A 27253-nucleotide genomic window follows, 5' to 3' on the forward strand; every position below is an offset into this window, starting at 1 on the left:
TCAGCGTGGAACAGCACAGCACAGCATGTCTGGGCTTGGCACAGGCAGCCAGACCACCTGGCTGATGCCAACTGTGATGTATGGCGCTGCCTTGGCAGGGGCCCCCCGCAGAGTGGCACGGGGGCATCGGGAGGGTACCACCAGTCTGACTAACAAAAGGCACTTAACTTCAACGCACTCCATCAACATCTCTATTCAGCTCCTCTGTGCAGAAGGGGTGGACCCTGTTGTATGCTATGCAGCACACACACACAAATGCGTACACACACACACACAGGTGCTTGTCTGTGTGTGTGTGTGTGCCTGGTGACAGATGGAGGATTGAGTTGTCAGACCCACGCTTGGCGGTGCTGTAGGCCCTTGTCGGCTGGCTGCTGCTCCTTAACGTGTTAATTAGCCTACTTGTTCCTCCTGTTTGGTAATTACAGTCAGCCTGGGCCAGGACACTCATCAAGGGCCACTGATCGCAAGACAGGAGGGCAGGCAGGGGTAGTATGGGGACATATGTCTGAGGTGGTATGTGGTGCATACACGTAAGAGTGCAGAGTGTTAGAAAATTGTCCAAACTAAAGCCTCATTTCCACTGCATGGTAGGACATGACTCAACTAGAGTCGCTATTTTTTGGTTTTCCATTGGCAAAAATTGTGGATAGTACCTGGTACCATAGGCGGCGCCGGAGCGAGCAACGCATGCTGTGTCACGTCAAAGATGATGTCACGGCAGCTAAGAATCCCGCCTACATTGATGGGTATCTCTGCAGTGGAAAACAAAACTGAGAAGAGCACCTGCTACCAAAAGCGAGTCGAGTAGAGTCGAGTCAATCCGAAACATGCAGTGGAAACGAACGGCAAGTAGAAATCCAAGATGAGACAGAACTCTATGCAACTTAAAGGACCATACTGGCATGTTTGCATTCTTTATCACTTGTTCAGACTCACACTCACACGTGGAAGCTGTCCAGTACAACCACAGTGTGATCTGTTGGCCACTCAGCAGTTGAGAGTTAAGGGCCTTGCTCAAGGGCTCCTTACTGGTGGTAATGAAGAAGAGGAGAGCGATGCTCTTCACTCCTCCCACCCACATTTATCCTGCCGGTCCCGGGATCAAACCGGTCAAACGCATTAGGTTCGTTAATGTATTTTTCCTGCATTTGAAGAGAGCCATTGGCTTCCATTAGCGTGAACATCAAGTCTGCATAAATTCATGTCAATGTTACATTATTATTGAGTGTTAATGTAGATGAATTTCAAAATGCTGCACTGCATTACATCACTGCAATAATGTAACTAAGACCAAAAACATAATTCAGACTTGATGTTGACTGTGTTGGTTTCAAGAGTGTGCTGATATATTTTAGATGGGAATGAATGGAAACCAGCAGAACGGTACGGTAAGCTGTGATGTGAAGCATAAGTGATTTGTAGTAAAACATGCAAATCCACTACGACGATGCTTTAAGGAAATAGGATCACGACAGCTAATTGACAATGGGCAGAAAGTCAGAATGTTAAAAAAATAAATAGCAAAAGAGGTATATTAACACACAAAACTGTCAATTTATACACTGACAATTACAACACTGAATGTAGCTGGTGGAATATGTGAATAAGAAGTATGCAAAAATACTTTTGATTAAAGCAATACTAGAATAGAAAAGAATATTGCACTGAAAGCAAAAGCATAAAGGGCTTAAATTGTTATTCACTGTGGCTGTTTACCTTGAAGAAGGTAGACAGGGGAATAAATGAGGTGACAGAGGGGGAAAAAAGATAATATATGTAGAAAAACATGAGCAGTAGGAGAAGGTTAATAAAATGAACACGCTGAGCGAAAAAGCAGTCAAGAATGGATAAAACAGGGGTTTTTTTAAGCACCTTGAATGGACGTCAGATAAGTGCTGGGAGAGGTGGAGTGGTGGTGGTGGTGGAGGTGGTGATGGGGTGTCTCCATCTTTTGCCGTTATCTCTCCCCCACCTCCCTTCAGGAAGCAGCCAGTTCATTTGCCTATGAGTGTCTGACAGAGGCGATTAAGAGCAGTTTGTTTTATGGACGTGGGCTAATTGAGTTGGCTAGATTGCCGTCGCTCGTCTCGCTCTCTCTATATTGAAGATTACATATTTCCTTTTCATATCTTGGCGCTGCAGCCGCCCGACCCATCTATCTCCATTCCTCCTTTCTTCCATTCCCCCTTCTACCGCCATGTAAAGTGAGAAGGGGCTTTGGTCCTACGTCTAATTAGTGCTCCTCTCCATCACTCTCCCTCTGCCTTGTTCACTACTATATCCTCACCCGAGAGACCTTGCTTCGCCTCTCCATTCTCCGTCTCTGACCCCTCCTTCTCATTACCTCCTCCTCTTGCTCCACTCTTCCTCCTCGTCTTCCTCTTTGCACCACTCCATCTTTCACCCTCTCCACCTCTCTGTCATTATTCACCCCCCCTCTGCCACTGTCCCTCTCTTCCTTTCTACTCCCCCTCTCCCTCGCTTGCTCTCTCCTTCTCAATGAGTTAATTAGGCTCATCTCTGGCACCCTCTCGCCGAATCCTGTGCCCACAGGGCCAGTCGCAGCACTCCTCTGATGATTAGCGGGGGGCGGCTCTATTTTTAGAAGACAACAGAAAGAGGAGAAGCGGAGTGGAGAGAGAGAGAGAGACAGCTGAAGGTCATTTGGTACTTTCACTTTGAGCATATCTATATCAGAATGTGTGAAAGTGAAGGACAGAGAAAGGAAAAGGGAGAGAGATGGAGGCGAGATGGAAAATGACGCAAAAGCCTTCCAAGTGGATTCAATAGTTGAAGACGCAAGTGTGCATATGCTCTTCTTTCAATGACACCGTTTACATGCACACTTATATTCCACTATTATTCCGAATATTACAATATTCAGAATTTCTGGGTCATGTAAACAGCATATCCATTTGCATATTCTGAATAGGCCTTATTCAGAGTGGAGCATTTTCCGATTAAGACATGTCGATATTTTGGGTTTATTTCTTTGGACGTGTATACAGCGTATTCCGAATATGCATCTCAAGTTTGCGACACACGGCTTCTTGCCTGTTTTAAGGCCCTGGCACACCAAGCAGACAGTGTGCCGTCGGATCTAGTCTGCCCGTGTTGGAGGTTTTTCGGTCGATTCAGTATGTTGAATCGGCGGCGGTGCCCGTTGGCGAGAGAAATCACTCTGATTGGCTGTTCAGCTTAAACGAATCACTGCACAAGGAGAGAAAGCCAACGAGTAAAGTCAAGAGGAAAAACACAGAGGGGCTGTTCTCATTTTACATCTTCATCTCATCTGATCATTCCAATACACGGATATTTTCACAGCGACAAGGCCGTCTGGAATGAAGCTAAGTGGTAAGAGAGAGTGGTGTGAAAATAGTCGGCAATCGCCGCTTTATTTCATGTACGTATCATAACAACGACTTGTATAGCCGCAGTCATCGGTCTTCCAGTTTCCGTTTTTAAATGACAAATACAGACTACGGCGACCTGCTGGTAGGGAGAGTTATTTCATCTCCCGCAGGCGCAGAACGTCCGGGCTAACTGTCCGTTGGCTGTAGTCTTTGTGGTGTGTTTGAGTGCAACTTGTCGGCCAAAACAAAAGTGACGTGAGGGCGAAGCAACAGGCGTCCTTTGTCGGCGCTAGTTCTCTGTCGTCGGGTTGGTGTGTCCCCAGGTTAAGGCCAGCTCTGTGCGTTGTACGCAAACCAACTAGCCGGCGGTTTGCAGAGATGCATGCCCAAAAGACAAGTCCACATTTCTGTTTGGAAGGACTAACGCCTACTTTTAAACATTTTGAAAGACTTGGATATCAACAGGTTTTTGGATATGCGCAAATATCACTAGCCAACCTTTTCAAGAAGGTGGTCGAAGGAATGAAAGAGGGAGGTTGAAGTTCGCCACCGGTTACGTTAATCGGAGTATGCACAGCTGCATGTAAACGGGAATATTAGTGGAATATTCATCTTCATTAGCCATGTAAACAGCTACTGTACGTAGTCACAGTAACCAAATGGAGCTCCATTGTTGTAGTTACTATGACTATGAGGACAACAGAAGCATGATGATTATTATTTCTATTGGTGAATTGCATTGAACATGTTGGAAATTCCCAGCAAGGACATACCCCAATCCCAAGACTTGTTTTTTCATAATTAAAATGTTATGCTACACACTCATGATCTCCCACAATTCAATGCTGCTTGGACAGAATGAGTCATTTCTTATACGAAGGCTATTCCAGACTGGAAGTATGGAAGGTCTTGCCCTTCTGTAAAAACACTGTGGGCAGAGAAAATGAAGACACCAAGTATGTGGGATGATAATACTATATTACTGCAGTATTGTACAGCTGTGCCAGCTATTAAGCAGACGACATTTGCATGTACTGTAATGCTGTTTTTGTGGAGTCTCATGGTATAGATTACAGCTGCATGTGCAATCCATTGGACTATATTCAGTGAGTATATTCTGTTTACCTCGAGGGGATGCTGATCAAGTAGGTAGTAGTGATCCAACACAAAATCTGGCTGAACACCTGCTGTACAACCATACTTGTATTTTCTATTCATTTCAGGCAATAACAGGAGTGGAGGCATACTTGAATCTACTTGTTATGAGGCAATGACAGCACACCACCGAGTTACAAATGTCCTCTACTTTGCCACACACTGTCAAGCTGACTGAGGTTACATTTCCTTACCGCTTTTCTAATATACCAACCGCCTACTGTATGTTAACAAACAGGACCACGAGGCACACATGCCTAATGACAAATACAGACACCGGGAACAGCGGAGACGGTATGAGTCAAACCACCAGGAGTTCATTTACCCCTCTCTCTCTAATAAACAAAGCAATCACTGACAGTCAGAGACACAATTATGAGGTAATTACGCAAAATAACAGATTTTCCCTCTCCACCTTCCACGCTTGTTACACGCCGGTGCCCCCGCAGATTGCAACAACCCCTCCTCTCCTGTGCGACTGTTAACCCCCTGCACTCCCTAAACGCGTACGCGCTCACGTGTACTTACACAACACGGAGTATACACACAGATACACAAGCACAAAAAAAAAGAAACGCACACAGATTTATGCAAAAGGTTATTCATGCGAGCGTGCGCTCACTCACACACGGAGTCATCCCCCTCCCTCCCAGAGCTCGTCTTAATTAGCAGCCAAGTCGTCTCATGGCAACACACTCGTCAATCTCCCTCTATGTAGCCTTGTACTAATTAACTGATTTAAATGGGAGTGCGTAGCGGAGTGACACGGGGCGCGGGTTCTTGTCTCTGAACCGCCCCCTTTCCTCCAAACCCCCCCCAAGCCTCCAGTTATCAAACCAATCTCTAGCTCACAAACTTTCTCTCTATTAATCCCTCACTCCATCCCTCCCTTTCTGCTTCTTCTCTCCGACCCTTCAACACAACCGCTGACTTATTTGATTACAGCCGTCGACCCAGGCACGCTCTCCGCCCTGCCAACTGGCAAGCCACCGTGCCCCCGTGCCCACATGGCTCATTGGCACGGGCGCTGCCGCTCATTTCACAACATGGTCATTATCGTGGGCAGCTCCACAGGGAGGGATTACGCTAAATATGTAAATGAGAGCAATGTTGAAAGTGTCACGGAGCAAGAAGGAAAAGGGGAGTGTTGCGGAAAGAGCTGTGTCCTGATGTCAAAGCATCTGATGTTGGTAAAAGTGCAAAATTACAATTTGAAGAGTCTGGGCCTTATTCCGAATGGAGCATTTTCCGATCAAGACATGTGGGATATGCCGATATTATTCTGGTTTTAGGGGCATTCTTTGGACATGTATACAGCGCATTCAGAATATGCGTCTCAATTAGGGTTTTTAAGGCAGTTTGCGACACACTTCCTCTTGCCTGTTTACGTCCAGTTCTGTGCGTTGTACACAAACCAACTAGCCGACAGTTTGCAGAGATGCATGCCCAAAAAAAAGTCTGCATTTCTGTTTGGAAGAAGAAACACACCGACTTTTAAAAATCACCAACGACTTGGATACCAACAGGTTTTTGAATACGCGCAAATATCGCTAGCCGACATTTTCAAGAAGGCGGTTGAAGGAATGAGAGAGGGAGGCTGAAGTTCGCCACCGGTTACGTTAATCGGAGTATGCATAGCTGCATGTAAACGGGAATATTAGTGGATTATTTATCTTCATTAGCCATGTAAACAGCTTAGTAGGAATATTGTCTTCTTCGTTATAAGGGCAGAATATTTTTAGCATGTAAACGTAGTCACAGTATAATGACATTTTACAGAAGAAGTACGTGAAAAGACGATTTAAGAGTTTACTTAAATAAAAAAAATAAATAGAAAACAGTGCTGCTTTGTCGCTGTAGTAGAGGCCACATGTTGAAGCAACAGCCCATTGTGTGTTATAGTAAATTCAACACTCTATAATGAGCCCCTTTGAGAGTTCTCTATGCATACTGTAACTCTGCAGACAAACCATGGCTCATTCCCAGGTAAGCCACCCATACTAATAATCCACATCTTCACGTGAGGCGCTTTGTTAAATTGCCTGAGCAACCAAATGGAGCTCCATTGTTGCAGAGAGAGCCGTGTCCTGATGTCAAAGCATCTGATGTTGCTAAAAGTGCAAAATGACAATTTGAAGAGTCTGGGTAACAAACTGAGCCAACAGCCACGGGATAATCGGCGACTGCAAAAAAATGAAATCTCATTTCCATAAAATGAAATGTAACAAAAATCTGTCTGAGTGACAATTTTTGTTTCATAGACAGTCCTGCCTCCAGCATTTTTCAGCCCAGGCAGTTTCTTTGTTTTTTTTGCAGAAAATGAATGAATCGCTCTTGGCTACCATATATTTTGTGGAAATGATGTAGAAATCATAACTTTGCCTGTCCCACTCACCAGTCAAATTTGATCGGATACATATTTGAAAAAAAATAGTCTTCATGTAGAGGGGGGCACTATCCAGACATAATGCTATAATCAGTCCCAGTGGAGACGGACTTAGGAGCATTTGAAGGATAAATGATGTCCAATTAATGCGAGATTGGAAAGTAGATTCCCCAGAATTCCCTGTTTCAGTCTGTGAGGTCCTTGGTTGGAGCAGGAGTGTAGCTGCTGGCTCTTGCAAGCTGCCCTGAGGGCCTCTCTCTCTCTCTCCTACTGCTCAATTACAGCCGCAAATGATAAAGCACCTCATATAGTAGCCAAGGCTACAGAGCTGCAGGCTCCATGTCGGGCCCTCATCAATATTTCAGCTCCCTTCCTTTATACTGTATTTACCCTTATCTGTACAATGATAGGTCACATCACACCTCCAACCTCCCTTCCCTCAGGCAGTGGGTACGAGCCGTTATACCTGAATGAGAGCAACAGCAAAGCGGCACAGATGGGGTTTCACTGAAGTGTGTGTTTGTTTTATTTGTTTAGGGGAAGGCGTGGCCACATTGTCTCAAACTGGGCCTGAATTTATTGACATGTTTCAGTATGTCCAATAAGTGAGGATACAGTCCATCTCTTGGGACTTTGCTGCTGAGCCACAAAAAGGCCCCTCAGGCTGTCGTCTTTGGATTCCATCAGCCCGACTTGTTTTACAACTCATCCTTTTCTTCCTCTACTTGCTCTCATTTCTTCTTATCAGTCTTCTTCTGAGTCAAAGAATAATTCAAATTCATTACAACTTGGGGCTAATTTTCTTAGTTTAGGCCGCCATCCTTGTCAGTAATAATAACATTGGACTCATCAAGTTAATTGCTGAGATCTGGGAATGAAATGGGGTGAAGAAACACGAGCAGTCAGATGACTAGACAGGGTTTTCATCAAACAACCAGGTTAGTCAAGTTAGTCAGTCCTTATTTGGAAGAGAAAATGAAGGCAGACATGAAAATTATTTTCCACACTGTTGTAAACATCCATCAAAGATTACAAACACCTGTTTCAACATTGATCTCCTCTACTGTACTGTACTCCCTGTATTTGTGTTTCTGTGAGCAATGAGGGATTATTATTACCAACCTGTATGCTCACTTTCAGTTTCACCTATAACTGATGTAGTAGATAGTCTGGCTGAACTATTGGTTTGTTCACAAACTTGTCTGATTATCTGACTGCTCTGCATTGTCACAAGTAATCACCGTAGAAATTTATGGTCTGAGTTCGGGGAAGTAAATTTGGAGCGTTATTTAGCCTCCTTCGCGACCAGCTAGTATGACATTAGATTAGATTCCTGAAGTTTCCTAGTTTCATTGATGCCGGTACCTTCACTCTGGCTTTAAAACGGAGCCTGCTACAACCTCCAAAAGACAGAATAGCGGCCGAGTTTGCCGACGAGCCATCTGATTTTTAAGACGGTAATTAAAAATCAAAACGGCGTTTTGGAGAATCGCTTCTGTATTGCAAAACATAATATTGCGAAACTCCTGTGTATCAATATTTTCTTACACAGAACAGCCTCTAAATATCGTTTAAGAGAGTGAAAGGTAAAGCAATAAGAGCTAGCGATAGAAAAAGAAGCTGCAACGGAAAAATCTGAGTGCAGCAGTGAGGGTTAGTATCAGAGAGCCTAAAGGAGTCTGAAGGGACGTTGTAAGGCCATTTTTCTCACAGCGATCCAATATTATCAGAACGACCCACACACACACACAAACACTTTTACACACCCTGTACCCCCCCCCCTCCTGAAACCCCCTGGCTCTCCATCACGGCTCGCGGTGCCCGTTTTTCACAGCAGGTAGCTAATTCCGCTTTTATCCCCGAGTAATATTGGCCTTATCGCTCGCGCCACTGCATCCATGCCGAGACTCAGTGAGCCACAGGGTGGGGGCGGTGGTGGTGGTGGGGGTGAAGCGAGGCGAGGCGAGGCGAGGCAGGTGCTGCTGGAATGTCAGCTTGGTGGAACTGATTGTGGCCACAGAGCGGTTACACACACACAAACACGAACACACACACATAAAGAGAGAGAGAGAAACATAGTCCCCCAGGTCCTGCTCACTCAAGCCCCTTCTTGGGCCACCAATATTGCCACTGATATTGCCTTGGTGTTATATCCTTCAAGATACACACACACGCATGCGTACACACACACACACACACACACACACACACACACACACACACACTCCCTGAACGCTCTGCATTCACCTCGATGCAGCCACTGCTATCACTTGCCATCCAGCCATATCAAGGCACCCACAACCTCTGCTCCTGCCGCTAGGAGAGTCACACACACACACAAACACACTCACAAGGGAGGGGCAGGGGAAAACCATTTCACATTTCGCCCACCCCTGCTCCCTCTATGACTATTTTCACTTTTTCCGTCCACATTTTCTCATTCCACTCCTCAATTACAAGTGAGACCTGGGGCTCCCCTTGTGCCCCCTTCCTCCCCCGACCCACTCTCCTCACCCCCCACCCAGAGGATAGGGTCCCTCTCACTCGGTAAACAAGGTGCGGATGTCAGAGAATACAGGAGCCTGTTAATGTGCTCTGCTGCTATACCACACCATACATCACCATGTTTAGGTCTCTGGTTGTCACTTAGCCTTGCAAACAATCGCAAACACATACAGTATAGACAGGTTGACACACAATAGTGGGGGGACTTTGCAGTATTGAAAGCTAAATGCCACTAATAGGTTGATTCTGCACACACAATGAATTCAAATTGCCTGCTGTGCACCACATCGAGCTTAACACACTGCACTTGAGCATTCCCATCAAACTGGGGGCATTTCCCCCGATGCCTATCTGAGCTGCGTTAATGAAGATATATGGCGCAGGTACACTGATGACATTTTCATGGGCAGCAGACAGCTTCCATCTGTCCCGAGGCATCGGTTCATACCACGGCTGTCTGCTCTGTGATTTGGCAAGTCCACAGTTTCGGACATCTCGAGAAACAGGTAGTGAGGAGTTTTATGGAAATGAGCTGTGTGTGTGTGCTGTCAGACGGAAAACTCTGCAAGTTGTGACAAGATGATTGTGACAAGATGATTTTATGTTATTGTTTTCTGACATTAAAGGATCCCATGGTACTGACACAAGGCTTAAATAAACCTCCTTCAATAAGTTATTAAACGAGAATTACGTTTTTTTACAACGTGGGTCTTATTTTCATAGTTTTGGCCATCATGTTACAAGAACATTGTACTCACCAAAGTAATTGCTGAGATCTGTGACCGCAGCAACAGTACATCGCATTAACAATGTCAGGACGCTCTGTCCAGGCGCTCGCTCGCTCCGGTCCAGGCGGTTGCGCGCTCTGTCCAGGCGGTCGCTCGCTCTGTCCAGTCGGTCGCTCACTCGAACTGAAATATGAATGATGATAATAATGTTTAAACGTGGCATTTTGACAGGTGAAGGTGCTTTTTGTATTCAAGCATATGTCCCACACAATGACAATGTTTTACATATCATGGATTTAGTTCATCTCTGGTGACGTGCTACAAAACAACTCTGAGGACTCTGCCAGGCCCCTCAATTGCTGAATGCTGAAATAGATCTCTGTCATGGCAGCAACAGTTACCAATCGGTTGGTGGGTTGGTGGGTTGGTGGGTTGGTGGGTTGGTGGGTCGGTCGATCTGTCCAGTCGGTCGGTTTCTGGATCTGTCCAGTCAGTCGCTCACTCAGTCCGGTGATCCTGTCGGTCACTCGGTCCAGTTGGTTGATCCAGTCGTCAAGTCGCTCAGTCACTCTCGCTATTCAGTCAGTCGCTCGCTCGTTCGGTCCAGTGGCTCGCACGATACAGTTCCCCTTCCGCTATCTATTTTGAAAGGCATTGTCGCTGCATCCTGGGCATAGCATCGCCTAAGATGATTGTGATCGGTTTAAAGAAATACAAACAAGCCAGAGTGTTTTTTCCCTTATACCAAAATGATAATGAGTGGAGCCAGACCTATCTCTACAGCGCTGACACAGCGCTGTAGAGATAGGTCTGGCTATGCAAGACTAGCGAATACGTAATGTTTGTGAACACTGGTGTAGGAACCATGCAATGGTCCTTCCTTGGAGGTAAAACCAAAAGAGAATGAAACCACAATGTTGTAATATAATAATATTAATGTATCATTGCACAATAACTAGAGCACGGTAGGTTAAGTTAAACGAAGATGTCAGACTGTTAAAGGATATTCATGGACATTTTGGATAAGATGTTTTGTGATGTATTTTTTGGGCAGCTTTATAAACCCAAAGTTTGGGCAAGAATGTTACCATTCATCTTTGTCTGCCACGTTAGGCTAACCTGCGTGTTTATTACCCAAGCTGTAATAAACTGTAATGATCCTTTATGAAATGCCAAAACTGTTTGTTAACGTTATCTGGAGTTTCACCTTCTGCTCCTGTAATTCTCAACTATTTGTTTGATGCTGCCTTGGTATTTCTTCTTTGCCTTTCTCTATCTCTTCTCCTGTTTTTCTTCCTTTCTCCACCGATTTCCCCCATCCCTTGCTACTCCCTCTCTCCCTGCGTGTGTGTCTCTCTCTCTAGGTGGTTGTAGCTGGGAGGGTTGGGGCGCTGGCTGGCTGATGGATGAGGCTGAGCACGTTGCCATGGTGCTACCTGGTGGGGAATATTCTGCAATGGGAGGCTAAAGCCAGCCGCCTGCCAATGGGAGAACAGAGGCAAAGAGGAGGTGGTGTTGGCTGTGTGTGTGTTTTTGTGTGGAGGAGGGGTTGTCTAATTTCACAAATACATACACACAGCTAGCTCAAACAAAACCTCGCAGGCATGCATGCATCTAAGCAAGTGCACACACATTCACACACACACGCTTTCCCTTCAGTAGAATTAAATCTCACCGCTTCCAGAGACGGCGCAGTTGAATTATTTATGGCTGCCCGTCTCCGGGCCAGGCCGTAATAAAGTTACGGCCGAGACTAATTTGCAGTTTGATGAGGTGGGCTTTTAGCAGTGGATCCTAGGCCAACATTAAGTACATATTGTTTTTACAGATTTGATTACCTTTTTATTGTTATTGTTATTAATGCACTGGGTGTGTGCATGAGGTATAAGGAAGCGCACCCCTCCTCCTTTGCTCTAGACCAGTGGTCTCAAACTCAATTTACCTGGGGGCCGCTGGAGGCAGAGTCTGGGTGAGGCTGGGCCGCATCAGGTATTCCACAAAAAAAGCTTTGTTAAAAAAAAAACAATCTTCTCAAACGTCATTATTAACAGTTCTTTAACTTGAATGGGTTCTTCTGAACATGAACTGTCCTGAACATGAACTGTCCTGAACATGAACTGTCCTGAACATGAATGGAACATTGAAGAACATGAACGGTTCTTCTGAACATGGCCTATTGCGTCTCCCACTTTTCCTGAAATTGTCTGTGCTCGTCACCAACCTTTCTCTTCACTGCAGGCTTTGAAAAAGACAAGATATATATTCATTCCACTTGGTGTCACTCCGCAATAAAGTTGTGCCTGCTGTGTTTGTGTTGCTCTGCAATTACACCACCAAACCGCTAGTTGGCGGCGGCGTCTCTATGAGTTTCCTTCTTCTTCTTGTACTACAAACAGAAACTGAGCGGAGTTGGAGCTAATAACTGTTGAACCACAGAACTTTTACTGACATTACTGCAACGCCGAAAAGAGACAATATATCTGAGTGGATTTGTGTGAACAAACATTGAAAAGATGGAGGCAGAGAGAAGTAGAACTTGGTCCAGTCTCTCAGCATCGCTGAGAGACTGGACCAATCACAGCTGTTGCGGTCTGCGTCGCCGCGACGTGTAGTTACATTTCTGGAGAGGTGCACGTCAGGCTACGGCGTCGATTCAACGCAGAAGTATAAATCAAGCTTTAATCGAGCTTATGCGATGTAACACGGGCGCCGCCATAGTTGTTGTGAAATGTTTCTCTGCTTGCATCAAGCCCGGCCGATTGCCCGCCCCCGGGAGCCATATACCCCACTGTGATTGGTAGGTTCGTTCAGCTCGGGCTCGCGCAACAAAGGGACCTTCCACGGCAAACTGCCATTCACATAAAACTCGCGGGCCGAGGGCGCCTGGTTAGCTCAGTTGGTAGAGCGGGCGCCCGTGTAACAAGACTTAGTCCTGACCGCGGCGGCTCGGGTTCGAATCCGGTCTGTGGCCCTTTCCGCATCCACTCTCTCTCTCTCCCCCCTTTCCAAGACTCTATCCACTGTCCTGTCAATAAAAATGAAAAAAATGCCCGCAAAAAAAAAACTTTATAAAAAAAAAAAAAAATTTGCGGGCCGCACTAACATTAAACTTTCATATCAAGGTGGGGGCCACAAAATATCGTCTTGCGGGCCGCAATTGGCCCGCGGGCCGCGAGTTTGAGACCCCTGCTCTAGACAATACAAAAAGCCGGACCAGAGGAGAGAGACAAAACTGAATAAGCAGTGTGTGGGGAACCATTAGACATATACGGGATGTAATCTCCTCACTTTAAAAATCCAATAAAAGTGGCAGCTCAACACCTTTTATAGCAACCTGGAGGCAATCTGCTTCTAAATACATAAGCCTCAGCTGTGAATCAGCTGTGAATTGGACCTGAGCCATCTGCCTGCTCGCACATATACAAACACACACACACACCTCCATAAGGGCCTATAGAAAAGTATCAGGGCTGGTAAGCTGATGTTGGCACTCTCAGACAGTACATTAAGGCTAGAGTGGGGAGCTTTACAGTAATGGGATGATGGTGTTGGGAATAACAGATTTTGATTTGTGATTTACCCAGGCTAAACAAAATTCAATTTTACACAATTTTCAAAAGAACCCCACTTTGCCTGGTAAAGGCGGCACACTGTAAACCCTGTGGATAATTTGATGGAGTGTTGCTGGGCTGTAAAATATAAGGACTTTCACAAGCTACTAAAGGCTTAAAGCCTGTAAAAGTGTTATGGCGATTAAAACACACGGAGGAAAGTAGAGGGGTTATACAACACCTTGTGGACACCCCATAACATCTCACACTGCTAAACAAGAAGGAGACACAGTGCATTCGCCCTCCCCTGGATACATGATCACCCTCTGATTAATGACACCCGGCGTATTTAATGCTTAATACGTAGAACGGGAGCTGACAAGCCAAACAATTAGGTCAATTAGCGGATGACAACTATGTTGTGTTGGGTTAATTACTGGAATCTTCTATGGCGGGACACATCCATTTGAGGGCCAATGGCACGTAACAGAGCGCCCATGCAAATGAGCTCACCTACAGTACAGGGCCATGCTGGAGTATGTGATCTGTGTAATGGATGAGGTATCAGTATGCTGGTGTGTATGGGTATGCTTTTGCATTTTGCAGAGATAGATAAAGGGACTGTTTCTTTCACGGTAATTTATTACTATTTCATAGGTATAAAGGTTGGGGTTGAATGCGTATCTCTGGCCTGTGCTGTCCATGTGTGAATATATTGCCCTAAAGTAAATATTTATAGAGAGAAAAAGAGAGTCAGAGAGATAATTTATGTTTGCATGTATTTTCAGTATTAGTTATATTGGTCTCTGGTGTGTAATGCCGGTAGCTCCACCAGGAGGAGAGAGTTGAGGTCCTGGCAATGCTCTCAGTCTGTCAGGGGCCGCTATCATTGGAAGCATATTAATTAATCAAAACCAGGACACTTGAGCAGCTCGCAACCACTCCTCGGGGCCCATCATGTCATCATGCTCTCTCTCTTTCTCCCCTCATTCCTCCCCCCTTCCTCTGCAACTCACACACACATCCCTCGTGAGCTATATCTTAACTAGAGACGCACTAGACACCCTCCTTTAATGCTTCGACGCTGACACATAAACAGAAACAGGACATTACTCGTCTCTATCACGCTGTTCTGTGCATTTGGAGAGGTTGGCGTGGGAGCAAAAAGAGGATGGCGAAGGTCATTTCCATATTCACTTAGCAGAGTGTTGCCTCTCTCCTTTCTGCACTGTAGCGCTTTAATCAAAGCGAGCGGCGCTGCCACTGCTCCTAAATGGCCCTGGAGCGCCTTTGAAACACACTGACACCAGTGTCACGCTGAAAAGGACATGCTTTTTATCCCCTTAAATAGCTTGTAAAAGGGCCCCATTGACTACACAAGCAGCCGACACTTCCATGTGTCCTCGCTTTTGCCTCTATTGTGCTACCAAGTGAATGTGTCAACGATACTGGACGAACACAGGCGCCATGCTCAACAATATCCTGGTGTCTTCTTTTTTTCTTCTTTTCAATAGGCTCGGAGCGTTAGTGCGTGGCAAATATTTATATTGACATCCGTGAGCTGGTCTTTTATGCCGCTGCTTTGATGGGGAAAAAAATATAATAATAAATAGAAGGAAGAAACCTGGATGTGAAATTCAAGGACATCATTTTCACAGTTTCCTTCAGAGAGTGGATACGCAAGCGTTGACACAGACAGTAAATGGCACGCAGACATGCACATTCGAACCACGATACACAGCCATCCACACTCAAAACTTAATCACGCACTAACATGCACATGTACACCCAAGCCCCCCTCGGCACACACATCCTATATAAGCGCGGCAGTACAGTATGAAGGCTGTCATCCATCAAGAGGTATTGCCTGTCCTCGTTAGAAAGTCCTAATCCACTTGTTTCTGCAGTCTATTCTCCTGGTAGTTGCCCTGCACTATACCACTCTAATGGGCCCACAGAGCTCACTGCACACACACACACACACACACACACTCTCTTCCCCTAATGGTCTTGGAGTGCCCAGATAGAAGCAGGAGAAATATTGGACCATTGCCTCCAAACTGTGTGTGCATGTGTGTGACTGAGAGGGAAAAACCATAGACTGTATATAAGAAGTGGACATAGTCACCATGACGTCACCCATTGGTTTGTGGACTATCGTTGTGAAGCCTCGAGTTCGCCATCTTGGTTTTTGGCCGTTACTGTCTTGGCTTTTTGCAACCAGAAGTAACACAAGAGGATGGAGCTAAGTACAACCGAACGCTGAATAAGACATTTTTAGGCGACCAAAAAGGTTATGATACACTTTCATGAACTGAAAACACACTGTGAAAGGGTTAAAGTTGTAAGACGAAAATATGGACAACTCCCAAACCGAACAACGCCGTGGTAACGACCTGCCAATCACAAGGTAGCCATGCCCTAAAGCATCCCCTGCTTTATGGTCTATTTGACTGTAAATGGGACCATAATTTACTAAATGAACATCATGCTGTATTGAAGACTTGAAACTAGCGATTGAGACCATAAACTCATGTTTACAATGTTTACTGAGGTAATAAATCAAGTGAGAAGTAGACTAATTTTCTCATAGACTTCTATACAATCAGACTTCTTTTTGCAACCAGAGGAGTCGCCCCTTGCTGGCTGGTAGAAAGAATGCAAGTTTAAGTCACTTAAAGGTCACCTATTATGCAAAATGCACTTTTCCATGTCTTTTAAACATCAATATCTGTCCCCAGTGTGTCTACAAGTCACCATAGTATCATAAAAGACCATCCTCTCTCTTTTTCTCCTCCTCCGTTTGTCCGGAAATGGGTGTCGAAAAACGCTGCGCAGCTTTTCCTTCTCTTCTGACGTCATTTGAGAATTAGCCATATAAGGGTTTCCAGGTCGAACCAGAGAGAACCTTCAGTAGCTGACCCCGCCCCACAGCGCGTCACTGTCTCTCCTCCTCAACCGAACTTGAGCAAAGTAGCTCCTACTGTTAGTCTGTAAGAACCAGCAGAACAGGCTTCATGTACTCCCATCATCTAAATATAACATGTTCTTTCACAAAGGCTTTATGTAATTACACTGTTTAAACAGATGATATTTATATATTATATATATTTGATGTCATGCATGTAGCAGAGTACAGGTAGTAAATAGTGACTGTAAGCAACACAACACATTTCTGTTTCACAGTCAAACTTTATTTGAGTTGACAGATGACAATATTAATTATTCACAGCATTTGTAATCATCTCACCTGTTAGTTAGTTATGTTAACATGGTACAGGAGAAAGTCTTCAGCTCTGGTAAACTATGGTAAGCTAAGCTCCGGTGGTCTGTAGTCATGGTAACACAGAGACAGCTACTATTGTAAATAATATACCATTACTCTGATCTTCCATACATTTATCTTTTAGCAGAAATAATGAACTGACTACTGTTTCACATCTTCTATTTTCCACCCTGATGGTCGCTGTGTTTACACACCGTGTCATAGCGGTAGCATGTAGCTAACCCGTTAGCATGTAGCTACATGCTAACGGGTTAGCTCTGTATCTCCCATCTGCTCTCAGCTGTCTGCTCACAGCTATCTGCTCTCAGCTGTCTGCTCACAGCTATCTGCTCACAGCTATCTGCTCTCAGCTGTCTGCTCTCAGCTGTCTGCTCACAGCTATCTGCTCTCAGCTATCTGCTCTCAGCTGTCTGCTCTCCTCTGGGATGATTCTGTCGGTCATTTCTCACAGATGGATCTGTAAAGACAGACGTAAAACAGAGTGTATGTTTACGGTTTACAGAGTTGATGCATGAGGTAAACACTGAGTTAACTAACAGAGATATAAACAGTATTATTTACCTGAGAGAAACCGTCAGGAAAACCTGGAATCTGGACCGCAGATGTTCATCATGTGTCGCCGATTTCTGATCAGATTCCTCCGGTCACGTGCGCTGGGTGAAGTTTCTGGTTTATAAACTTTAAAGTGGTTTATAAACTTTATTCTAGCTCCTCTCTCTCCAGAGCTTCTCCGGGAGGGAGGGGGAGGGTGACGCTGTTGTTGTTGAGGAAGTTTGATTGACAGAAAACGCTGACCAATCAGAGCAGAGTGGGAGGAGACAGGCTGTGAATCAGTGGTTTTCAGACAGAAGCTGAATTAGGCTCTGAGGCAGGCAGACTCAGGCTGCAGTATGAGAAGAATAAAGGGTTTTTTGAACATTGCAGCATGTAAACATGTTCTAGTGCAACATTAAAATACATCTATGAACCTGGAAATGAGCATAATATGTGACCTTTAAGCATTGGCTTCACTTCTCAGACCCGGAGGTTGCCGCCTGGGAACACATATAAATATACCACAACAGTTATTCTGTAATTTTACATGTAGCTGATTCAGTCCTTTGAGCTGTGAACACTGTGTTGTAGTTTGACACACTAAATGTAAACATTATGTATATACTAGGGCTGTCAAAGTTAACGCGATAACTCGTTAACGCAAATTAATTTTAACGCCACTAATTTCTTTAACACATTAATGCAACTTGCGATTTTTAGGTTGTAGCTGGCTCAGTTTTAAAGCTAGAGAAGATACTGAAAATACTGGTATCACATGGAACTAGAAAAGGAATCCATTGGTACCAACCATTTCATACTAGCTTGTCGCAAAGGAGGCTAAATAGGAAAAACTGGCATGGCCATTTTCAAAGGGGTCCCTTGACCTCTGACCTCAACATATGTGAATGAAAATGGGTTCTATGAGTACCCACGAGTCTCCCCTTTACAGACATGCCCACTTTATGATAATCACATGCACTTCAGGGGCAAGGTGTATTGATATTTTCTTCCAGCCCTAGAGTATATAGTAAACAATCACGTCATCCTGAAGGAGAGTGTCGGAGACATTTCAAGGCCTCGCAGACACAACAGAACACTCTATCGACTATTTGGTTTACCCTTGCTCTGCGCTGAGAGACTTCTTAGTGCTGCTATATTAAGTGCCGCTGCCTCTTCATCAGATGTGATTGGTGTGTTTTGATACACATAATAGGGCATGTACAGCGGGCTCCACAGTGCCTCTAACACCAGTTTCTTCATGCGGCTACATGCATGTGTTGGTGTTTACTTGTGCGCGCGTGGAAGTGGCGGGTGTGTAAGTGGATGTGTGTGTAATTGAGCTGGTGTAAGCGCGGCCCTATCACTTCTCACTCTCTCTCTCTCTCTCTGTAGTCTCTCAATTAGGCGGAGAGAGGGCCCATGGGGAGCCATTGTTTGAGCAGCAGTGGAAGACAAACAAGACTGCCACCGCACGCAGGAGCTCCCTGGGCAACACTTGAGACTGCTGCAGTCATTCACTCACCAGCTCCTGAACACACACACACACACACACACACATGAGCAGTCTTACCTCTAAACCTTGCATACACTTACTAATGCGTATAGGAAAAACACACACATGCACGTACATTAGCACTCACCACCAAATTATGATGCATGCATAGATGCTCGTGTTTGAGAGCTGAAAACACACACTCGTGCAAAATTCACACACAAAACATGCACACATACAGTACACACACACACACACGAACATACACGGAGGATTATAGCACAGCCCTGCTCCTCTTGGTAAATGGACCAAAACCACAGATCCGGGGGGAAAAAACGAGGGCACACATGTTTACACACAAATTACACCCTGTGGGATAACTTAGCCCCGTTTCTACGACGAAAGGCCACACAGTGTTAGATGATAATGTGCACACGGATATTCCCCTTACGCCGGTTTACTTACGCCTCAATAACAGCCGCTTTGGTGAGACGAAAAGCCCGAAAACACCGAAAGGGATTTGTCTACAAATTTGTGTCCGTTTACGGTAGAAGAGCAACAACAGAGATGCTCATTTTGTTGCTTTCCATCAGTCTCCATTTCGCCCTCACGCTTTCATCCTTTAATCTCAGTGTTTCTCTCCAGGGAGAGAAATAGAGGATTTTCAAGTCATAAAAGTTTTATAGGAGCCGTAAAGGGTAAGCATGTACAGCCGGCCCCCTCTGAACTCTCACTCCCTGCTCTTTATATCCATCTGAGAGGAGAGAAGGGCAGTCAGGTAAAGAATTGCTCTGGAAATAATCCAATAGCAAAGCCTTTTTCTTTTCAGCTCGGAGGTTTCTTTTTTTTTCTCCATTTTCTGTTTTTAATTGCACTGTTTCAAGGCTTCTGATTTTGTGATGCACTTTGGAGTTGATCCTACCTGCCAAGTGTGTGTTTAGTGACTTGAAAGCACTCATGTTAATGACAGCTTTGCAAAAGGAGACGAAAGCTCATTGAAAGATAAAAACAAAACATTTCAAACAGCCTCAAGTCACAGACAGTACAGGTATTACTTCATATTACAGTCTGGAGGTGCAAAGATGTACTCCCAGGCTCTCAGTGTCACATTAAAGCACAGTTATATTTATTGTTATGTACTATTGGGATACACACCACCAGTTCTATTGTGGGCATCTCTATCTGTCTTTTCACAAAATAAGGAAATGACTTCCACGTACAACACGAGCTCGCAAATAGGAGATGACAGTTATTCAGCCGAACGGGGTGGCAGCCGGCTCTTTTCCCCCCTAACCTATGCGGCAAGCTGTAAAATAGTAAGCGAGCGAACAACAAGAGAAATAAATGACTTTCTGGACAAAGGCGGCAGCAAAGCAGAAAGCATTTCTCCTGAGGCTAAGAGGGAGAACGAGAGAGAGATGGAGAGATGGAGGAGGAGAGGGAGGGAGCGGGGAGGGGATACATCACCTTGCGCAGCGCTCCATATCATTTGCATGGTTTATACTCTCCAAGGCCCCCACCATGCAAATGACTCATAAAGTAGAAATAGAGAGACTTTGGAGCCGGTGTCAGGAGTGAATTTATATATGATTGCCAGGCGGGCCCGGTGTCCTAAATCATTTTCAATTAGATGACACTTTCAATATCGAGCCGCTGATTTAGAGATATTAAAACTTCTTCTCCCTTATCCTCCACAGAGTTGAAAGCAAGCAAGCTTATCTGCCACCCGGCCCACCCCTCCTCTCTCCTTCCTCCTCTTTCTTTTCATCCACGCTTTCTCATCTTCCTCTTCTTAAAAGGTATATGTCAGAGAGATCTTTTACAGGAACGAGCCCGGCTCTTCAAGGGGGAGGAGAGGCCCCTGCATACAAAATGAGGGCAATTTGCAATTCATTTTTAAATTTACCATGTCATTGTCTGGGTAGGCATATGCAGCACTGAAACAAATAGGGGGAATTTTTGCCATTTGTGAGCGATTGTCTTTTATTACAATTAGAATAAGGGGGGGATGTAAGTCAAGGTGGCATCCATTTACAGAAGGTGGGGAAAAGGAATACATTACAGATTTACGATGACATTCCACCGGATTGCGTTTGCATTATTAACAGCAAAAGAAATACGACTTTAAGTATTGTCGCAGAAAAGTTACCTCGTGGGTGTTTGAGGGCTAAAATAACCAGCACATTTCTTATTAAGCGGCTGGAACTCTCGATGCTTCACCCTCGCAAACAACCTTTATGTGCTTTGTCTTTGCACATCATCAAGACAAGCATCGATCCTGAATCTCTTTAAATAGTCCTCCCTCATTCACATTCTGCTCATGCGGCCCTCTCGACCTTTCTCGAGGCTGCCTTTCAAGCCTTCATTGTGCCGCGCTTAACGACTCCGTTGCATCTGCCCGAGCTATATTGTAAACCTCCGTGTGAAAGGCACCTACATTTAACCAAGTGCATCAACGAGCTCCTTCTTCTTCACCCAACCTTTCTTCAAGGCAATAAAAGCTGACTGGAATTGACAAGAAGTGGGTGTCCACACTAGCTGGCACCGTCGCCATCACCTTATCTCGGCAACACTGCACTGAACGCGCAGCAACCCCGACCCGTTCTGAGGCAATAAAATCTATATCTTAATGGAAATACACTAACAGAATGTCCGGGCAGTAATGCAACCAAATGGCATCTCCAGCCCTCATCGTTATAGTCAACCTCCCGCATTTCGCCTAACTTATGTCTCCCTCCCCTCGCCCTGAACCACCACCACCTCCATGCTTTCAGGAACAATAAAACCAGGGCTTAGATGGACATCTCCCATCTCTACACTTCCCTTCAACATGCTGCCCTCCCACCTCATCTTCCTTTCCTTCCTCCCCCCCCACCCATCTCTACCTGCCACTTCTCTATCTCCCTCTTCATCCCAGCACTCTCCCACCCTCCCCTCCTATCTGTTGTACCCCACCTCTTGGATCTCTCGCTCCGTCCTATCAGCCCCCCCCCGTCCTCCTTCCTCCACTCTCGCTGCCCCTGGTGTGATTGTGTGTGGGGCAGGTCTCGCTGACAGGCCTGGGCAGGGCCGATAACGCCGGGAGCTGAACAATGGGGGGAATATTGTAAAGCCTAATGGAAAGGAGCTGGAGGTGGAGGGGTTCAGGGACATAAATCAGAGCGCTTGGCACTGATGGGGCTTTTCAACAGCAATAAGGGAGGCAATACCTCTCAGAGCCCCGTGGCAGAGGACGGGAGAGGGGACCTACACACTCCTCCCCTTGTCTCCGATTGAGAGAAGACGAATATGAAACGACCTGACACGCACGCACTCTTACAAAAGACATACTTTCATGCATACACAAACACTCATACATACACAAAAGTCTCTCTTGAAAACATACATCCACGGGCATCCAGTGTAAAATGCTCGATGTGTAAACATCTCCTGGACACGCAATCTAAAAGCACTTTCTGAAGGGCTATGTTAAGTAGGCACTGTGTCAAAGTGTGTGGGGATGGATGGGGGTGGGGGGTGAGGAGGGGAGCACTCCCATAAGCCATCGAGAGTGATAACCGGTGGGGATGGATGAGTCACATTTTACCTTTATGGTGTTCTGCTATTCACTGTGTAAAGATAATGGACGGAGCCACTTAGTAATCAGAGGTAGAATTAAAGAGCTTCTCTCATCTCCATTCTGACTCACTACAAAGCCTTTCTTATTCCATCACTTCGTACTCTTTTTTTTAACCTGCCATCATTTCTAATTATCTAGAAATAAATGAATTGCTTCTGCATTTGAAAAAAGGTGCTGTGTGTGCTGTTATCCAGCCAAACTGTGAGCGAGGGCATCTACTGTATGCAGAGCGGCTTGAAAGGTAAAAGGTTTTTCTTTTTAGCTTGCTGTCAGTGGAGGGCTGCAACAATTATATACACTGTTGTTTCATTTGAAAAACATACAGTACTTTCACAGATGAATTGTTAAAGGATAAATCTGGTTATTTTTTTTGTAGTATGGGCCAATCGTTTTTGTTGGTTTTATGGATCGTCTGTCCAACACGTTCTCATCCCAACTCGTCACATACTGACGCTTTGTCATGTACCCCTCAGTTTCACTTTACGGTCGCAGTAAACACGTGCTTAACATTCTGAATTTAAACAAAAACACTTGCTTAGGGTAAGACAACAAACCCACTTAGTAAGGTTCAGGAAAAAACAACATGGTTGGGCTTAAAATGACTGTTTGTAAAGTGAAAATGAAACTTAACGTGAACGCAGGACATGCACCAACAGCTGATTGTAACGTGGAAGTGAGACTTAATGCACGGTACACAAACAGCGGTCTCCAGGATGAAAGTCCTGTGTTTGATGGACCCATCCACCTCCCCTCCCGCACGCCCAATGTGTGACTTTTTGCTCCTTAAACTACGTCACCACACTCGCCGACCGCTTCACTGCTATCAGGTTATTAAACTCAGACAGTAGTCGTTTCATGTGAGATTTTTATTGACAGTTCCCTTACATGATAAATCACGTAACTATGTCTATTTATTATCTATTTGTTTTCTCTTTTTATCTATGTTATTACTATTTATTATATTTTATTAACTCACTTATCGGCTGTCCTTAACCGACCGCTGTTTGTCAGTTCTACTGGTATGTGATTGACATAACATTTTGGATGGTTGTGTGGATGTTGTCTGTGTGTGTTTATGGGGTAAGCTGTGAATTGAATTGCTCTTCTTGGGATCAATAAAGTTGTCTGAATCTGAATCTGAGCTTTTAACATGGACGTGGATGGGTTTACATTCGGGATGGGTCATGATTTTCTCCCGATTTTTTGAATTGTCATTAAATAATATTTTTTTTTACCAGTTTATGCGACTATCGTCCTGTCTTAAAATACATATATTTCCCTTGTTTTAACCGTCGCAGGCGCTGCCTGATAGTAATGTATCTACCGGTAAAAAACGCCTGTGGCATGTTCAGTTCGGTTCTTTTCAGTCAGTGCAGGTGTGTGTGTGTGTGTGTGTGTGTGTGTGTGTGTGTGTGTGTGTGCGCAAGTGGCGCCACACCCCTCATAGTTTCAGCTGGTAGATCAGCTGTTAGAGCAGCGGAACATATCATCATTCAAACCCGACAGAAACAGAATAAAACTCATATGCGCCGATTTTTGAAGTGATTATTGAATAGTATTTTTGCTTGGAATGTACATCCCTAGTTTACATTACTTGAAAACCTGGTGTGTCTCATATAGACGCTAAAGGGTGCCTTGTACAGCGGATCGCACACCGATGATGGCCGCGACACAGCGGCTGTATTTGACGCTCTGGGAATCTGAACGAGCTGGTCTGACACCCCGCTTGACTTTAGCGATGTTGCTATGTTCCCATATCTCAGCAATTAACTTGTTGAGTATACAGTAATGTTATTTTAATCAGGAGGGACTAAATGAAAGAAGGGCTTAAAGAGCTATATATATATAGAGTGCACAATAGTTAAAAGGTGAAGGGTTGGAAGAAGGAGTGAAGAACAGCCTAGCCGAAGGTCTGGATGGATGTGGTTTTGATGAAACTGAAGGTGAATTGGGTTATGGTGGGTTGCATTGATCTGACACTGAAATAACAGCTGAAAGCAGCAGAGAAAGGGTCAGTTATAGTCAAATTTGACAGCAAAGACATGATTGGCTCACAGAGGTTGTGGCAAAATCAGATTGGTTTAAGTGAAACGTGTCAACGCCCTCAGTCTGCTGATTGAAAAAATCAGAATAAACAGAGTAAGCATGAAGATAGTGTTCCTGACTGAACTTTGGCTAAGCTTCATAATTACAAAGAAGAATGACCCAAACTATGAAAATAAGACCCATGTTGTAATAAACCGGAATTATCCGGATTAACATGTCAAAGTGTGAAACAAATGTTGCTCTATGTGAAGAAACAAGTCAATGAAAACAAACTTTGGACAGAAGAAGATACGCGGCAAATACAAATGTACAGAGCAGGATTCACACATACACACTTTCATTCTCATCCCACCTCTGATCTTACAATATAAAATTAGTGTCATGGGCCATCTTTGAGCATTCATCACTGTAATTGGCTACATAACAGCAGCTGCCCGGTCTGAGACTCCATCTACAGCAGTCAGTTTTGTTTAAGGAGCGAGGAAGCGCGGGAGACAGAGAGAAAGAGAAAGAGAGAGGGAGTGATTAGACATCCTTCATAGGTCTTAAATCTTCATTAATCATTGCCCCTCTATTCACATCCCAGACTCTGACACAGATAAGAGCTAGGTATAAAAGAGGAAGTGGGAAAGACGGAAAGAGGGAGAAAAAAGAGCAAAGGAAAAGTGGGAGATCACAGACTTGTTAAAAATAATAAGCTATACAGAGCCGTGTGGAGAGGCCCCGGTGAGATGGGAATTGCTGATTAAATTAAAGGCTCATTAATCAGCCCTTGACCATGACCCCCCCCCCCCCCACCATTACTCTTGTAAAGCTCATGCCACTGACTTCCCCCGTTTTTTCTCTCACGTTTCTACCTCCCTCTTGCCAAGAGAGGGATCTCCTGCTGGAGGGTCAGGGTTAAGAGTCAGCAGGAGAGGAGGGGGATAAGAGGGGGGAGAAGACCTGGTAACCCGCTCCAATGATTAGCCTGGAAAAACAGCAACCTGGCCTCCCACCTACTTGACTGCCCCCTGGTGAAACTGAATGCAGCCAGGGTTGCCAATTTGGCAACACCAGAAGTCCACTACCTCTCAGAAACACACAAACACACTCTCTCTTTTTCATCCAAACAAAGCTTTATTGGCAGCCAGCTACATTTCTGCTGTGACTTGGCTGCAGATCTGGCAGCTAGCTTCGGTGATCTGTTTGGCTGACAGGAAGAGGAGCGAGGAGTGAATGAGCGATGGCTGTAACTGTAGGCATGAGTAGGCAACACTCTGATGATGAAGTGGTTCTGAGAGCCGAGCGCCTGTTTCATAATGGTGGTGATTATGCTGAGGTCATTAGAAACCTACGCATTACATCATGGATGCCAGCAAGGGGAATCCCACCCCCCGGTTCGCTTTAATGGAGAAAAATGTGTTTTCCCCTCATTACAAAACCAATCAATTAGTCAGTCAGCTAATCAATCAATCAGTAAATCCATCAGTTGGTATTGTGGGAAAATGATCCCTGCTCCCCTTAATATGGAACATGCATTATGGATGTTGTGTGTCCTCTGATGCTCTTAGTGGAGAAAAACATCATGTCCTCATTATGACTCTATCAATTAGTCAGTCAGATAATCAATCACAGAGCCACTCAATCAGTCAGTAGTTGGTGTGTTTACAGTGTGGAGTGCATTCTACAGTAACTGACATGGTGACGTGATACCTTACGCCACGTAGTCTGTACTGACTGCAATGTAAATGCATTCGCATGAATAAGCAACGCTCAGAGCAAGTGGCGTAAAATAAAAAGGGAGAAAGGCCACTAATGGCAGGCGGGAGGGGAGGCGGATGGATCCAACAAACACAGGACATTCAACCAGGAGATTGGCAATCGAGACCGGTGTTTTGTTTTGTAAGTTACGTTAGTGACGTGTTTTCTGTACTTATGTTGTGTAGTTTTCGTATGTACTTCGCATAGATTATGTACTTATTTTAAGCCCAAACCATGACGTTTTTCCTAAACCTAACTAAGTGGTTTTATTGCCCCCTGCTGGTAGGCTACTGCACCTTCATACACGCATGTAATATTCACTCGGTGAGGCAAAATGTGACACTGTCACGCTATCCTCTGGTGTACCGGCGGTTTTATTACATATCGGGTTGTAAAAACTGTACCTCAAAAGTCCAGTAACTGCATAAATGTGCCAACGTTCCACCATTGTCTGCAATAATACATATTTTTATGAGCAAAATCCAGGTTTTACACACAGGCTAACAATATTAGCATTGCCACCAATGAGAGGAACAGTTGAGAAAAGAAAACCAAGAATAAATGGCACATTGGAAACACTTTTACAGCAGATATCCCTGCCAAATATAAATCCCCTTTCCATTATTGTCAGGTTGGATGTGGCCATCCAAAAAACACAAGTCTACCTATGCTGTCTGCACCTCGCCCTGTGAGGTCCCCCCTCAGGATCACCGGGTAAATTGAACAGGAGTCCTTGACATATCTGACAGCAGCCTTTTCACTCCTCGACGTGCCCTATCCCTCGCCCACCTCGCTCGTCCCCTGCTCCCTCCATCCGCCACAGAGCGGAGGAGGGGGGAGTAATGGGATCCG

The 27253-nt window shown here is 45.0% G+C and overlaps 1 protein-coding gene across 2 annotated transcripts in view; it reads right to left on the reverse strand.

Annotated features, from left to right (window-relative positions):
* The window catches only part of tnrc6c2 (trinucleotide repeat containing adaptor 6C2), a 154285-nt gene that overhangs the window by 112335 nt on the left and 14697 nt on the right, over window positions 1–27253 (reverse strand). For both annotated transcript variants that reach the window (XM_074630475.1, XM_074630477.1), the window contains exon 3: window positions 10161–10313. In XM_074630475.1, the coding sequence (XP_074486576.1) occupies window positions 10161–10206 (46 nt within the window). In that variant the 5' untranslated portion in view covers window positions 10207–10313. The remainder of the gene's footprint in view (window positions 1–10160; window positions 10314–27253) is intronic.

Source organism: Sebastes fasciatus, chromosome 3 (assembly GCF_043250625.1).
Source record: "Sebastes fasciatus isolate fSebFas1 chromosome 3, fSebFas1.pri, whole genome shotgun sequence".
In the NCBI taxonomy this organism is placed as follows: domain Eukaryota; kingdom Metazoa; phylum Chordata; class Actinopteri; order Perciformes; family Sebastidae; genus Sebastes; species Sebastes fasciatus.